The 13989-nt window shown below is 48.1% G+C and overlaps 4 protein-coding genes; 2 read left to right on the plus strand and 2 right to left on the minus strand.

The window, feature by feature from the left end:
- Nucleotides 1–585: 585 nt before the first annotated feature.
- On the plus strand, nucleotides 586–2510 carry GSTUM_00006508001 (uncharacterized protein). XM_002838691.2 has 2 exons: nucleotides 586–1081; nucleotides 1137–2510. Exons 1-2 carry the CDS (start codon nucleotides 780–782, stop codon nucleotides 2371–2373), a joined length of 1539 nt encoding a protein of 512 aa, XP_002838737.1. The 5' UTR covers nucleotides 586–779; the 3' UTR covers nucleotides 2374–2510.
- Nucleotides 2511–3396: 886 nt separating this feature from the next.
- On the minus strand, nucleotides 3397–3961 carry GSTUM_00006509001 (uncharacterized protein). XM_002838692.2 has 2 exons: nucleotides 3777–3961; nucleotides 3397–3713 (listed from the first exon to the last, which is right to left on the minus strand). Exons 1-2 carry the CDS (start codon nucleotides 3871–3873, stop codon nucleotides 3571–3573), a joined length of 240 nt encoding a protein of 79 aa, XP_002838738.1. The 5' UTR covers nucleotides 3874–3961; the 3' UTR covers nucleotides 3397–3570.
- A 214-nt stretch (nucleotides 3962–4175) lies between these two features.
- On the plus strand, nucleotides 4176–6348 carry GSTUM_00006510001 (uncharacterized protein). XM_052355768.1 has 1 exon: nucleotides 4176–6348. The coding sequence occupies exon 1, from the start codon at nucleotides 4807–4809 to the stop codon at nucleotides 5479–5481; it is 675 nt and encodes a 224-aa protein (XP_052211735.1). The 5' UTR covers nucleotides 4176–4806; the 3' UTR covers nucleotides 5482–6348.
- Nucleotides 6349–8809: 2461 nt separating this feature from the next.
- GSTUM_00006511001 (uncharacterized protein) lies at nucleotides 8810–12731 on the minus strand. XM_002838694.2 has 6 exons: nucleotides 11851–12731; nucleotides 10315–11730; nucleotides 9947–10182; nucleotides 9808–9891; nucleotides 9258–9746; nucleotides 8810–9187 (listed from the first exon to the last, which is right to left on the minus strand). The coding sequence occupies exons 1-6, from the start codon at nucleotides 12281–12283 to the stop codon at nucleotides 9167–9169; spliced, it is 2679 nt and encodes an 892-aa protein (XP_002838740.1). The 5' UTR covers nucleotides 12284–12731; the 3' UTR covers nucleotides 8810–9166.
- Nucleotides 12732–13989: the final 1258 nt, after the last annotated feature.

The raw sequence follows: 13989 nt of genomic DNA on the forward strand, positions 1-13989 counted from the left end.
TTTGGAAAATACTGGTCAGACCAGTATTTCAGAAACCTTCATTTTGACCTTATTATTACATCTTCATTATTGAGATTTGGTGTCAACCAGACATGCTACTCCAAAACAAAATAGAAGTTTGTCGCAAACCTCCAAAATCAGGGACATAATCAAGGTTTGGTGTGGCAACCTGACGCGCCCTTAATGTGGTCCTCGCGTGGGCACAATTCACGAAACGGTCAATAATAGCAATCATGCAAGGATGCACTCTCTTAAGTTAGTCCCTAACCTGATAGATCCACTCTGCATATATCATACCTGTATGCCACTGGTCCTAGCTACCGCACCGCACAGTTTCTTTAACTGACTTACGGTACCGGTAGTCTACTCGGAAATTTTTGCCCTTCAACGGTATGTAACTCAGAACTTGCTATTTGTCAGTCTCTTCCAATCACTTCCATGGCGCACATAAGCATGAACCTTATCAGCGCATATTTGAGCCGCATGAAATCACCCTTCTTAGCACTTTGTTTTTTTTAGCTTTCTGGAAGCAGTCATATGGGTATTATTCGTAATTCGTTTCTTCCTCCCCAACCCACCAGTTAAAGTAGTCGCACCAACAACTAGATTGCACCGAAGGCGAGATTCCTTGCCAACAAACCGATAATCAAGGTGAGGAAGTTTCCCTTAAAGGAAAGAATCTCGCTGCGAGTGCAATCTCGTTGCGGGTGCAATCACTTTAGTTCCCTTCCTGCAAACCTCCGTCCAGGATTTCTTCCGCACCCTCCCATACTCGAGTAATGGCAGCAGAGATGTTTCCTTCTTACCCGCCGGAATTGTCCCAAACCCAGTTATCCTATCTCCTTCAGGCCCTTACGGACTACTCGCTCTCTCACGGTCTGAATGTTAGACCTGCGGAATCGTTTATTTCGGAGAAGTTGAGCCCGAACGGAGCACTCGCTACCCATGCCCCGGTTACTTTGTTTCCGAGCCCGTTTCCAAGAAGCTGCTGGGAGGAAGGGAGGGCGGTACAGAAGGATTATAATGAGCTGTATGCTAGGGTTGCCGGGAACGAAGAGTGGCTAGAGAAGATAATGGTTGAGTGAGTGGCAAAGCAGAGTTTTATGAAGCCACGGATCCAATACTAATTTCTATAGACTTTCAGAGGTCGATGACTTCACGGCGAGACTTTACAAAGTCCACTTGGACGTCAAGACTGAAGGTTTTGTACAACCGCTTTCACTAGGCCTTTTCCGCTCAGACTACATGATTCATATTGCTCCGGAGCACCCCAACGCTCTTCCTGTAATTCACCAAGTTGAATTTAATACTATTGCTTCGTCGTTCGGGTCATTGTCTACTAAAGTCTCCGAGCTACACAAACATCTTGCAGAAACGGGAGCTTATCCTTCCGATAGCATCATCAAACCCGAAAACATTCCTGTGAGCCCTGCTCTACAAGAGTTAGCAAAGGGACTGGTAATCGCCCACAGAGCTTACGGGAGCGGTGGGGATGGAAGGTCTACAGCTGTCTTTATGATCATCCAGCCGGGAGAGAAGAACGTTTTCGATCAGAGGTGGCTGGAATACGAGCTTTTCGAGAAACATGGTGTCCAGACATACCGCATTTCGCTTCCGGATGTCCCCAAGCTCACAGAGTTGGTTTCCGGTACTCGGGCCCTGATTTATTCCCCGCCGCACGCTCCCAACACGCAGGTTGAGATCTCTACGGTGTACTTCCGCGCAGGATATGGACCAGGAGATTATGCTGGGGAGGGCGACTGGGCTGCAAGGACTACCCTTGAGCGTTCGAAGGCCATAAAATGCCCATCCGTGATCACCCAACTTGCCGGCGCTAAGAAGATCCAACAAGTCCTGGCCACAGGCGGAGCTGTTGAGGGATTTCTCCCTGATCAAAGTGTTTCTTCTCGGGTCCGAGGCACGTTTGCCGCTATTCATCCTCTGGATCAATCGCCTGCCGGTATGGCGGCTCGTAAAATTGCGCTTGAGAAACCGGATACATATGTTCTCAAGCCGCAACGGGAAGGAGGTGGGAATAATATATACAGAGGAGATATTCCTAGCTTTCTCAAGTCTATTCCGGAGTCCCATTGGAGTGGGTATATCCTCATGGAACTGATTGAGCCGCCACCGCTCGAGAATACTATCATAAGGAATGGTGAGCTGATGAGTGGGGGTGTGATTGGAGAATTGGGTGTCTACGGCGCTATCTTGTGGAGAGACGGAGAAGGGGAAGAGAGAGGGAAGGGTCTCAAAGAAATCGTGATGAACGAGGAGGCAGGCTGGCTGTTGAGAACTAAGGGAAGGCAGAGCGACGAGGGAGGTGTTGCAGCGGGTTTTGGTAGTGTAGATGCGGTTCTCATGGTTGATTGACGCTTTCTTCAATATTTTGATATCATACCTATTTCCTTCTTTCGATTGGGCACTTTCAGGGTTTAGAATGGGGTATCATACTTGCAGAGGATAGAACTATGGCTACGTTCAATATACCCATATTTTTTTCCACTTAATGTAACAACCCGTCCCGCCGGCAGTTCACATTGAAGACTAAGCTCATACAGAAATTCCATGCTTTATGTATCCACGTGCTTGGTGGGCCGGGGATTCGGGTGTTGCCGTAATCCGGTCAGGAAGGCTCCCGCCCGTGCCCCAAGCCCTTGGAAGAGGAGGAATTGGCTTGTCGGTTGTGAGATGTGTATGAGTGCGACTTGTAACTCGTTGTGGGTTTCCCTGCTGGTTTTGGAATTCGTTATGGGTGCTATTCCAAAATCCTTATATCATATCATACCACTACAAAGGCATGGTAATATTATGATAATAATACTATAATATAAGCAATCTGGAGAGTCAAAAATTACCTACCCAATTAAAGCTAGGTCTTGTGAACCCATACGTGATACTAGCTCAGCATGTAAGGGTTCATCCCGGAGGTATTTCACAAGGTGGCTTTGGATGGCAGTACCGGTAGGTGTTTCGGGGACGGAGAACTTTACCAACTTTCCTGACCCAAACATGCCATTAGCTTCCCCTCTTTCTCTCACCTTCCCTCTACCATTCCTCAAATCCTTCCACAAAGTCGCCAATCGATTCAGTCCCCATCATATATCACCAGTTTTGCCTTTGCCCGCGCATTACATCTATTCTTAAGCATTTTTTCCTCCCACCAGTCCAATTCCATCGCCAAGCCACGAGCCTAGCCCAAACGCGGTTTCTCTCAGCCAGCCTGCCCAGTGAGTGGCCAGCTATAGAGATTGATCTAGAGGCAGAAAAGAGCGGCGATGGAGAAAGCGTTGGTGAGGGGGGTGGAGAAATGGATTGGTAAGTTCCATGATATGGTTGAAGGGCCGGGGAAGGCAGTGGTATTTGGTCTGGGTTTATTGTTCTTGATTGAGAGACTCGAGAATGAGGGTATCTTTAAGAAATCTAGAAAGCCATGTTTTGCGCTACGGTACACATAGGAAGCTCCGATCCCCCCATCAATAGCGCCTCCGGCGTTTAGACAGTGTAAAAGTCTCCCTTTCCTTCCATACCCCCTTCTCTTTCATATGCTTTTTTGCACGTTGAAGGGCTCTAGACCAGGTAGTTCTTTGGATAGGGAATAACTAAGGCCACGCCAATAGGCGAGTTCGGGGTGTACACTAAAGCCTGCCTCTCCTGCAAAAGTTCCTTCTGCTCCGCAATTGCCCTTTCTAGATCTGCCTTCTCACTCGATCCTATATTAAAAGAAAAATAATTAACAGATTTGGCCTCAATTATCAGCAATAGCTGAGACTCACCTTTTGTCAACGCGAGAGATAGGTCCCTCTCAAGATCTGCAAATAGCTGCACTCCTAGGTTATTGAACCCGATGCGGTGTTTGCCGAGAATGTCCATGGCCGCCGACCAACCCGCTCAAGATAAAGCCAGGTGTACCGGTAAAGAATTAAAGCCGATCTTCCGAGCTTTTGCATCTCCTGTTGGGATGTATGGAGGTGTTGCGGGGCGTGGCGGGCCAGCAGGGTATGCTGGTGCTGCTATGGACTTTTCACTGGAGTGTTGGGTTAGGGCCTGATGGAGCGCTTGGCCGCCAGGGCTTGGAGAGAATAAAGAGGGGCCAAGTGAGAATGCACTGTACGGTACTGTTCACTGAACTTTCTTCCCCTTTGCCACAGCAACAACGGCGTTCTCCTCACCCACTCGTTTCCCTCCCTCCTCGTCCTCTTACTACACCACAACTAACACCAGCTCTTCATCGTAATCACCCTCGCCATACTGCAACCAGCGACCCGACACCTAAATCCCATCAACTACCTCTCCCGACCACGGACCGTTGCGTTCCCACCGATCCACCGTCTCCCCAGATCACATCGGACATCCTCGCTTGCCGCCGTACGCTTCTCCGATTCCTCTGAGGTTTTATTGGATGAAAGCCGTGCGGCGGAAGACCAGAACCCCTTTTATCACCCACGCCACGAGGACAACTTTCGACAGCTACTCCCCTTAGACGGCCCTCGCGTATTTAAGGGAGGAAAGGGTCGTAAATACGCCATGTCCCGGAATACACCATTTTCTGATGACGGGGGAGGAATCACAGATACAGACGCAGACACCAGTCGGAGTGTGACGCCAAATATTAAGTTGCCGTTGCAAAAGATGGAACCCGCGGTAGTAAGGCAGGGGGGGGGAGGGGGGGTAGGAACATTTCTAGGAGAGGGACTTCACAGGGGGGCTACGAGCAATACTAATAGTTCGTGGCTGGGTGATCCTGACCGGGACTCGAGGGATAGCATAGAGTTGGAAGTAGAGAGGGGGGTAAAACTAGAGGACATGAGGAGCCACAGAGCAAGGCATCAAGCGCTACAGCAGGGCCAGCAACCAGAAGGCGGTATGCCCAGAAGCGTGCCAAACAGACATAGCGGGCTACCTGCCATCGGCGACGAAGAATCGCGGCCGCAAACACCAACCTCGGCTACCAGCGAATGGAACCCCAGCCATCCATGCTTCCCACACCGCAATCCATATGTCCCCACAAACTCACCGCTCTACGAATCCACCCGCGTAATCAGGATCCAACGTGATTTCATGATAAACGGTGACCTTTCGCCCGCTTACTCTAACACCTTCCCAGAGATACTAGAACCGTATGTTAGCGAGGAGCGCTTCCGGATGGTCATCGCATACGTGAACAAGGAGCTTGCTAAAGCGTTTGATCCGTGGAATTTGTGGAATTGGCTGGATGTTATGTTTGGCCTGCTCACGTTATGGGTGTTGGAGGATATTATCGATACCTACATCAAACGGAGATTGCGGGCCGTCGAGGCGTTCTTACAGCAACAGAATGAGGAGTTGGAACAGGCTAGGTCGCAGGCAGTTTTTGTACCGCTGAGACGAACGGGGTATATGAATGTGAGATTCTTCTTAGTGCCAGTTGCTGGTGTCATGTTAACGGCGGTTCTTACAGTTGGATATACAAATCCCAGACCCGATGCCCCCACCAGATGAAGGTGATCAATTACCATCAGACCCCGATCATAAATTCAATATTGCACCATCTGATGCTAGTAGCGCAGTTCCCACAATTGAAATAAACGAACCTATAGGCTCACCACCACGGGCAGGCGCTCATCTACAATACACCACCACAGATCACTACTCGAGTAGATAAAACATGCCATCCTTTTCCCCTTTTTGGTACTGTTTTTCTTCTCCTTTTTCTTTCCCCCCCCCCCCGCGTTTTACTCTTTTTTTTGTTTGTTTGTTTGAATTCATCCTTTCACGGCCAGGTGTTCAAGATGGACTTACGTTTTTTTTTTATCCAACCTACCAAAGAAACCTTTAATGGGTTACGCTTAATTTCTACTCTTATTACCGCTGCTACTCTGCGAACTTTTTTTTTCTACTTTGTATCATTACTTCACACTTAGCTTTTCTTTCCATCCACTTTTTTTCTTCACTTCACTTAACTTCTCTTTTACTCTTCTTTACGTTTGCACCTTGCTTTTACTTTAGGTTGGTTAAAACCGAACCGGTAGAATATTTCTTCAGGGATATATGTCTCCAGCTTTTTCTGTCTACTGGCGCGCAAACCAAGTTCTGGTGCAACAGGCGTTGGATTTTGCTGTCATTTTCGTTAATGTGCACCATAACTTAATTTGCGCCCAAGTACTTCTGTTATGGTAATATTACTACTGCACTCTTTCTTCTGTTATTCCGCCTGACGGATGAATGAATGGGTAGGTGGAAATATTAATGACCTGGAGGGTTATTTATATTTAACTGGCTGGCTTGTTGGTTAGTTGGATGCATCATTTCTTCATAGCCTGGTCTGGTCTAGTCCAAAACACACAAGCATACAAAGAAACAAACAAACCTGTACTGTACATGCACGGTATACCACCACTTGTATATATCAAGGCCCAAGGGCTAGACATGCAAAACGAAGGGGTATCGCATCCCCCTCTGCCCCCCCATCTCACGGAAAATCACTCGACTCCCCCTCACAATCTAAATCCCTAACCCCAGCCAGCAACCCCACAACAACCCTCCTAGCATCCCTAAAATCAAACTCCTTAGCAACAGCCCTCGCGCCCTCCCCCACTTGTACCCCTCCCCCTTCCTCCTGCCGCTGCCGCCACCCCCCTTCTCCAACCCCAACCCCAACTACCCAAGGCACAACCATCACAGCCCCAACTCCAGTCCTCCCAACAACCCCCCCCTCCCCCTCCAATGAATCAGGCACATACACCCACGGAACCCCCAACCGATTACATTCCCGTATGACAGGAACATGCGCGACAACGGACGCACAAGACAGTGCCAAAACCACCGGTCCAACATCCCCATTCCGCCCGCCCGCGGGCGGGAGCGTTGATAGTAGCGATTGTATGGTGGTGCCGCCACGGAGGAGATGTTTTGAAGCTGATGCTGGCAAAAAGGTTAGCTGGCGGAGTTATGGAGGGGAATGGGTAGGTTGGGGGAGGGATTACCGTGCTTCACCAACTCCAGAACTTTCCTAGAAACGCCTTGTGGCGCTAGGGTTATTCTGAAGCGGAGGAGTTGGGTGCTGCCCTGCCGTGGCCGCGGCCGCGGTCGGTGGTGGATGGGGGTGGATGGGACTGCGACGCGGGATATTGTCGGAGGGGAGGGCGCCGAAACTTCTGGCGGTCCCTGACGGGAGGGAGGACGGTGGAGGTGGAGGTGGGAGGAGGGTGGTAGGAATTTTCGAGGCGATAGTCGGCGCATGTGGGTTTCTCGTGTGTGGTTGGTTGTGGGGATGGAAGTTTGGATTTAGCGGAAGGATGTTTTTTGTTTTGTTTTTTTTGTAGAGGGAAGATGGGATATTCGGAGCGGAAAAACCTTTTTGCGGGGATGGGTCGGTTGATGGCCATGATAAATTACCACTCCGCCCTCGTTCAGCGTAGGCAATATCGTAAAGAAAGGGGGATACAACAATCCCTTCCAACAGAAGCAGAAAGGAAAGGCAACAATATTTGAAGGTATCGTAGCAGTATCACAGTAGGAGGCGGAAGAAGCCCCCAAAATAACAATGAAAAAGGGGCCGGGCATTTCTCAACCATTCCTCTGATACTTGACCATTCATAAAGTATTCGGATGCCTTGGCGCCAAGGCATACCAACCGGCGCCTAAACATGGAAAAATGGCGCCAAGGCATCCGAATACTTTATGAAAGGTTGAGTATACACCGCCAAACATGGCAAAAAAAAACTCGCCGTTAACCTCCTCCCCAACCACACACACAGCATTTCCACCATTCCCCGAAGAAATGGGAAGGGATGATTACCGGTAGCTTACCGTATTGCCTGCTCGCGCTGAAAACTCCTCACTTTCCAGCCGTACGAGTAGATATTTCTCGTGATACGATACTTTTATTTTTTTTGCTTACTAATACATCAAAGATCCCGATCACCCCCGGGGCCTGGTTCTCATGTTTTCCTTGGAAGGGTTACGACTGTGTGGTACGGCACACGGTTGGTTCAGGAGCATCCATTCCCTTGCCCATTGGAGAATTTTTCCCAGAAAAATTATGAAATAAAAAAAACCCCTCCCCCGGTAGATCACCCAGGTGTTTTTTTGTTTTTTTTTTACATTCCTTTTCGGTTTCATCCCAACATGCGGTTTGACTACTTCCTATCAAAATTTAATGTGAATTTTGGTTCCCCTCCCCAGCCACCACATGCCAGGAACGGGTGGAGGGGGGGAAACCGGGTGCGCATCACCAAGGATCACTCCTACTGTTACAGAAGTTTTTGTCAAGGTTCTTCACATTAGACTATGACACTGTGCTTCACATATTATGGAGGGAATGCGCGGGTTGTGATCTATCGGTGAGAATCTGCCCACAGCAGGGATTATTATTGTGCATTGCAGTGAGGAAACGTCCCCGACCCTCCTACCTCCTCCTGCCCACTCGTATAAAAATCCCAAGACACGCCTTCCCCCCTTAAATTGCCCACAGCCGGCCCACCGCCCCCGGTAAACTCGCCCGATATTCCCCCAGTTCTCGAAAATCTAATCGCCAGCCTTCGCTTTCCCCTCCCTTCTCTCCCCTCCTAACCCCCCTAAGAACTCAACACCCCTTATATTATAATTTTCAGATTTAGGCGCAGTAGTAGCTAAACTCCACACATGCACTGATACAAGGAGGTAGTAGATACATACACTTTTTTCAGAAACACAGAAGCCCGATGATTTTTTTTTGCCAAACTCCCACAATAAAAGAAGCAAAAGAGCAAGCAAATGAGAATGGAAAGGGGGTAGGGTGAACATGAAATGCAGCCAAAGATATTGTAAACACAGAATCGTAAAGTACTAAAAATACATAAGAAGTGAAAGGGAGGAAAAACTGAAATACTAGAAACGAAGAAACCCGATAAGTGCGGAGGAGGATGTTATTGGTGTTGTGGTTGAAATTATTTGAATGAAGTAGAAGCCCATGAAGTGAAGAAAAACTTGAAGCCCGTAAAATATGTGAAGGAAAAAAAAAAAAAAGGAAAAGAAAAGAAAAGAACCCAACAAGCAATCCAGAATACAGTGAAATAAAAAATAAGCAAGAGGAGGCGTAAAGAAACATGGGAAGTATCACAGAAAGTGCCCGTAAATTCACAAAAGCTCCTCTTGCTTCTCCATCATAAAAGTAGGCACCTCTCTCATTGCTCCAAAATTCGCTTCAACTACTAGAAAATGTGACCTGTGAGAGAAAGGAACGATTAGTAGAGAATTTCTCAACAGACATAGACGCCGCCTCCTCCAGCCATTACCTCTGTGACGCCTGTTGGGGGGGGAGGAGGAGTCACATCCTTTGGAGGACTAGGCCTCGGTCTCTTGGGGTCTCCTCCTTCGTTCTCGGCCACCACGTCAGGGTTTCCACTAGCCTCTCCTATCTCGTCCCGACGTCTCTTCCCGGGGGTGGCGAGAGGTGTGGTTCCAGCCATTGGTGTGCCGATGCTTGTCTCGACACCATCGGCCATGGGACTTATCGCAGCAGGAGGTATGAAAGAAGATTCTGAAGCAACTTCTTTATTCTTCTCGGAACTAGAGGAAGACTCCGGTCTATGGCTACTGGAAGAAGCTTTCTGTTTTTCCCGCTTGCGATTATCCATAGATTGCTTGTTTCTGATGACCTTCTCGATGTAGGGTTTGACAAATCCCTTGACTTTTAGGCGCTTGCTATCAGACTCAAGGAGGAGATGGGGGTTGGCAATCTGGCGTCCATCTTTCATTTCTTTTTTAACGAGGAGCTCGGTGATCTGATGATTTGTTGTCAGTATAGCATTCTATTGCATTTGCTCTTAATGGAAGTAGACTCACATCCTTTGCGTGTTTCTTTACAAGATCTCTGCCGCCTATTTCTGATTCATATTTGTTCACGGCATTCGCCACAACTGTAGAGAACTATCCAAGCTAATTAGTATGAATTGTTAGAGACCATACCATTACAAAAACTTACAGCTCTTATAAGAATCTTTTTGGTTTTCTCATTATCATAGATTTTCGGTGGCTTAATTTTCTCTGCTTCTCTTTGAGCCTTCTCCTTCTCCTTGAGCATTTCCTTTGCTCGCTTTGAATCGGCTTCCTTTTCGGCTTGACGTACCCTCTCTTCCTCTTTAAGGCGCTCCTGTTCTTGCTTATTCATCTTTTCAGTGGAACGGGAGCGGGTGATGCCGTCAATAATTGCCTGTAAGGCTATTCGTTTCTGATCCTGCGGAATGTAGGGATACTCTGCCGGACGTGAGGAATACTCTGCCGGACGTGAGGGATACTCTCCAGGGCGTGGGGGAGGTGGCGGCGGATGTGGAAGCCTCGCATCAGAGTTACATGGCTCTTGTGGAATATCCCAGCGGGCTCTCCCATCGTTGGAATAATAGTAGAGTTTTCCGTCACCGGTATGCGTCTTGTGCCAGCCCCACGGTATATCCCTGCGTGGTTTGTCGTTGTGTCGCTGAAACTGCTCTGCGCGGGGTCCACGAGGGGGTTGGTTCTGAAAGCCAGATTTCGTAAACGGCCTCGGTCGACTTGGACCATTTGGTGTTAACGGTTTCTCCAATTGCGGCGAATTTGACTTCGATTTGGAACTTGACTCCCTCTCATAGGCCTGGTACATTGACCTAGTCCGCTCCATGTCCGCCTTACTTCTCCTCGGGATACGGAACCCGGTCTCCAAACTGCTCCACACTTCCAGGAGGGCCTTTGATGCCTCCTGAACACGTTGATCATCTGCGGTGCTGAGTTGTTGTACCGTCGGCTCAATCTTAGAACTTGTAATCTTATTCTTGGTGATGCGAGGAAACTTCATTAAAATGTCGAGAGCCATTAATACGATGTTCTCATCCGATTGGTAGTCGTGAAGGATTTTGCCCATAATCTGATAGCCATGCATCTTCACCACGCGCGCTGGAACGGCTTCATCCTCACTAAGTTGGATTCGGTGGAGAAGTTTGCTGACTATCCACTTCTCTTTACAATGCAATAGAGAAGACATGACCTTCGTAACATCCGCTTCGCCAAGTGGTTTTGACTGTACACTTTCGACATAGTCTTCGTCGTCCCCATCAGTCTTCTTCAGACGTCGGCCCTTCTTTGCTGTTGCGGTCGACCATTCCTCACTGTCTTCCAGCCCTAAGGCCTCGATGATGTGGTGTGAAAGCTTAGGTGCAGCCCCATCTGTCTGGGTTTTACCTCCAATATAGCCAAGACAATTAAACTCCCCACAATAACAAGTCTGCGGCTCCGCACCATATCTGTCGACATTGTAATCAAACACCAACTCCTCGCCAGCCTTTACGTTTCGTTTGGCGAAGATGCCCATTCGCAGCTTCTCCCCGACAACCCACTTATCAATGAAACAGTTTGGATTGCACGAGTGATTGCAGAACCGAGCAAGCCCTCCCTTCTTGGTGGCGTCGATAAACTCGTTCTTTCCCAGGGACATGAAATAGAAGTGTTTAATTCCTTCCGAATCATACTTTTCCATCCTCCTGCGAAACTTGTTTTCGTCAATAACCTCGCCTACGTATTCATACAAAAAGGTGTTGATCGAAATGTCGGAATTCGCTCGGAGGCCAAAACCTTTTTTCTCTGTCTTAATAACAGAGACGTCGGCATATTGGCGCTGCTGAAATCGCTGGTTCTGACAATCCTGACCGCAAGCGCGGTCGTCCTGAGTGCATTCCATAGATGTCATCCGATTTATGCAGTCGGAATTGTCACCACACGCAGGATTGCATTCGCCATCTGCGTTGCGACGGTCGAATGTAAGCGAAATGGAAACTCGCGCGGAAAACTTGGAATTGGGAGGTCACGACAATGTAGGGATAAGAAGAGGGGGGGAACGAAACGACGATGATTACTTACCCCAATCTGTTCTACACTCGCAAGACATGACTTCACCATCCTGCCCGGAGTCTCCAATTGATTTGGTGCTGTAGATACATTCATCGATGACAGAAAATGTCGAAATCGCTTCTTGAGTACTGTCAGGATAATCGGTGAAAAGGGTTGGCGGTTTCCTGGCCGATTTCTGAGGCGCTGCACGCTGAGATTTTCGAGGCGGTGTTCCATTTCCCTGCTTAACGCTCACTTCACTGCCCTGGGACGATGGCGTGTTTCCTCGAGACGATGCTTTCGACGAGCCTCTACTAGCCCTCATCTTGAGTTCATCAGGGACGGTCACCCTCGAGTGCCTTCCCACTCCTGCCGAACCGCATCTGGGCGAGTCACTAAGGTGTATATTCCTAACTCCTTCACTTCCTGGACTTGGTGAACCGTTTATAGTCCCCGCTAGCATTTTTTTGTGTCCTCGAGATGTGGTGGTGGTTGTTGGAGTTGGAGTGGTTGTCTTTGTGTTGTGGGGGGAGACGGTGGTTGAATGGTGTTCTGTCGGCTCGTCCGCCCCAGGTGTCACTCCTCCAAGCTCGAGGAGCACGCCGACCACGAAATGCCCTCAAGAAAAGAAAAGAAAAACCTCAAGCCCTTTGAAGAAAAACAACCAGCCAAACCAAACAGTTCAAAGATCGCAATATGCGAAGTAAATTGGCTGTGCCTGTTCCTCTCAAAGGACGGTTTCTCTTTTTATTTTCGAAACGATCCGCGATAATTTTTTGGCCTCCGAGCCGGCTCTGAATCTCGTGAGCAATCGAAAGGAGAGGGCGACTCTGCGAATTCGACGATAGAAAGGTCAGCTGGCAACGGAGGGAGAGACTAACAACAGGTCAAGCCCCGTTGTTTCTGTGATCGTTTTAGGATGGGCGAAATGTGGAGGAGAGCTCGCTGTAGAAAGGTGAGAAAAGGGAAGTTCAACGAGACTTCGGCACAAACTCCCCCCCTGTCGCGCGGTCGTTTCTTTTTCCTCTTTTTTTTTTTGTGCCCTTTTCTTCTCCACCTTCACTTTTTCTTTTTTCTTTTCTTCTTTTCTTCTCCCTTTTAGCTACAAACTTGACGAGTTTTTTCTATAAAAAAAACCCCCCCTTGAATATTGCGTTATCAAAAGTAAATGTTTGTGTCCCTCTTTTCCCGAAATCTTCTGTCTTTGCACAACCAATCTGTTGTATTGATCGTGCATGCCCTTCTCTGATCCGCCAATTCTCGCTGCGGTCAATTGAGGCTCTGAAACCTAAGTTCGCTTCGACGGAATTTGCCAAGTCTTGGCATCAACCAGCACCCCCGCATGGAAGAACGAGAGAAAGTGCTTCCTAACCAGATCCACTCTTAAGAATTTTAAGGTCGCAATAGTATGCTTACCATAGGAGGCATGTTTCCACAGAACAGTGCGAATCTCGTTGCGCCCACAGCGGTTGTCTAGACAGCTTATCGCCTTCGCCACCTTCCCTACTTTCGAGCCTGCGGGAGGGGGACTCCCTGATCATTCAAGATCACTCGTAGCTACACTTCTACAGTCAAGGCGCGCGGAGCAAGGAGTCAGACAATAGGCTGGCCAGGATACCGGTAATTTTCGTAGGCTACCTCCAGGCGCTGTGTTTTCAATGGTTGAATTCATGTCGTTGGAGATCCGCTATTTCCCCGAGTTATTGCAATGCTTGCCCGGCTCCGGTGTGGGCAACTGAGTGTCTGTGCACAGTTTGAATATATACACTTGGAATGTTATAAACATCTGTCTCATATAATTAGACCTCTGAGCAGTGGACTGCTCTCTAAAGCGGTGGTTTGAGTCTGGATACATTAACTCCCTGTTTGTTGTAGTACCTCCAGAACAGATGGATTATGTACTGTGCTACTACACTCTACAAAGTCCATAGCGGTCATGCGGCATTTGCTTCAGAGTCTATATCACACTAGCTGATGTAACTTGTCAATATTGCCCTCAACTAGCTAAATAAAATAAAATATATATATTATTATAAAGTAAGTGAGACTTATAGCTTGCAAATAGAACTTAGATTAGCCTTGTAATACGACATAGTACAAAATCCCTTAATAGTAATAATAAGAATTAAGTAATTCTATTTCTACCTATACACCTTCCATTACAAGATC

The sequence above is a fragment of the Tuber melanosporum genome (assembly GCF_000151645.1).
Source record: "Tuber melanosporum whole genome shotgun sequence assembly, scaffold_27, strain Mel28".
Lineage (NCBI taxonomy): Eukaryota > Fungi > Ascomycota > Pezizomycetes > Pezizales > Tuberaceae > Tuber > Tuber melanosporum.

Bases quoted from the DNA above. Each gene is read 5' to 3' on its own strand.
- GSTUM_00006508001 (XM_002838691.2), top strand. From the start codon at position 780: ATGGCAGCAGAGATGTTTCCTTCTTACCCGCCGGAATTGTCCCAAACC. The intron at 1,082-1,136 runs GTGAGTGGCAAA...TAATTTCTATAG, and splicing joins CTAGAGAAGATAATGGTTGA to ACTTTCAGAGGTCGATGACT.
- GSTUM_00006510001 (XM_052355768.1), top strand. From the start codon at position 4,807: ATGAGGAGCCACAGAGCAAGGCATCAAGCGCTACAGCAGGGCCAGCAA.
- GSTUM_00006511001 (XM_002838694.2), bottom strand. From the start codon at position 12,283: ATGCTAGCGGGGACTATAAACGGTTCACCAAGTCCAGGAAGTGAAGGA. The intron at 9,892-9,946 runs GTAAGTTTTTGT...TAGCTTGGATAG, and splicing joins AAAAGATTCTTATAAGAGCT to TTCTCTACAGTTGTGGCGAA. The intron at 9,188-9,257 runs GTAATGGCTGGA...TTTCTCTCACAG, and splicing joins CCCCAACAGGCGTCACAGAG to GTCACATTTTCTAGTAGTTG.
- GSTUM_00006509001 (XM_002838692.2), bottom strand. From the start codon at position 3,873: ATGGACATTCTCGGCAAACACCGCATCGGGTTCAATAACCTAGGAGTG. The intron at 3,714-3,776 runs GTGAGTCTCAGC...CTTTTAATATAG, and splicing joins ATCTCTCGCGTTGACAAAAG to GATCGAGTGAGAAGGCAGAT.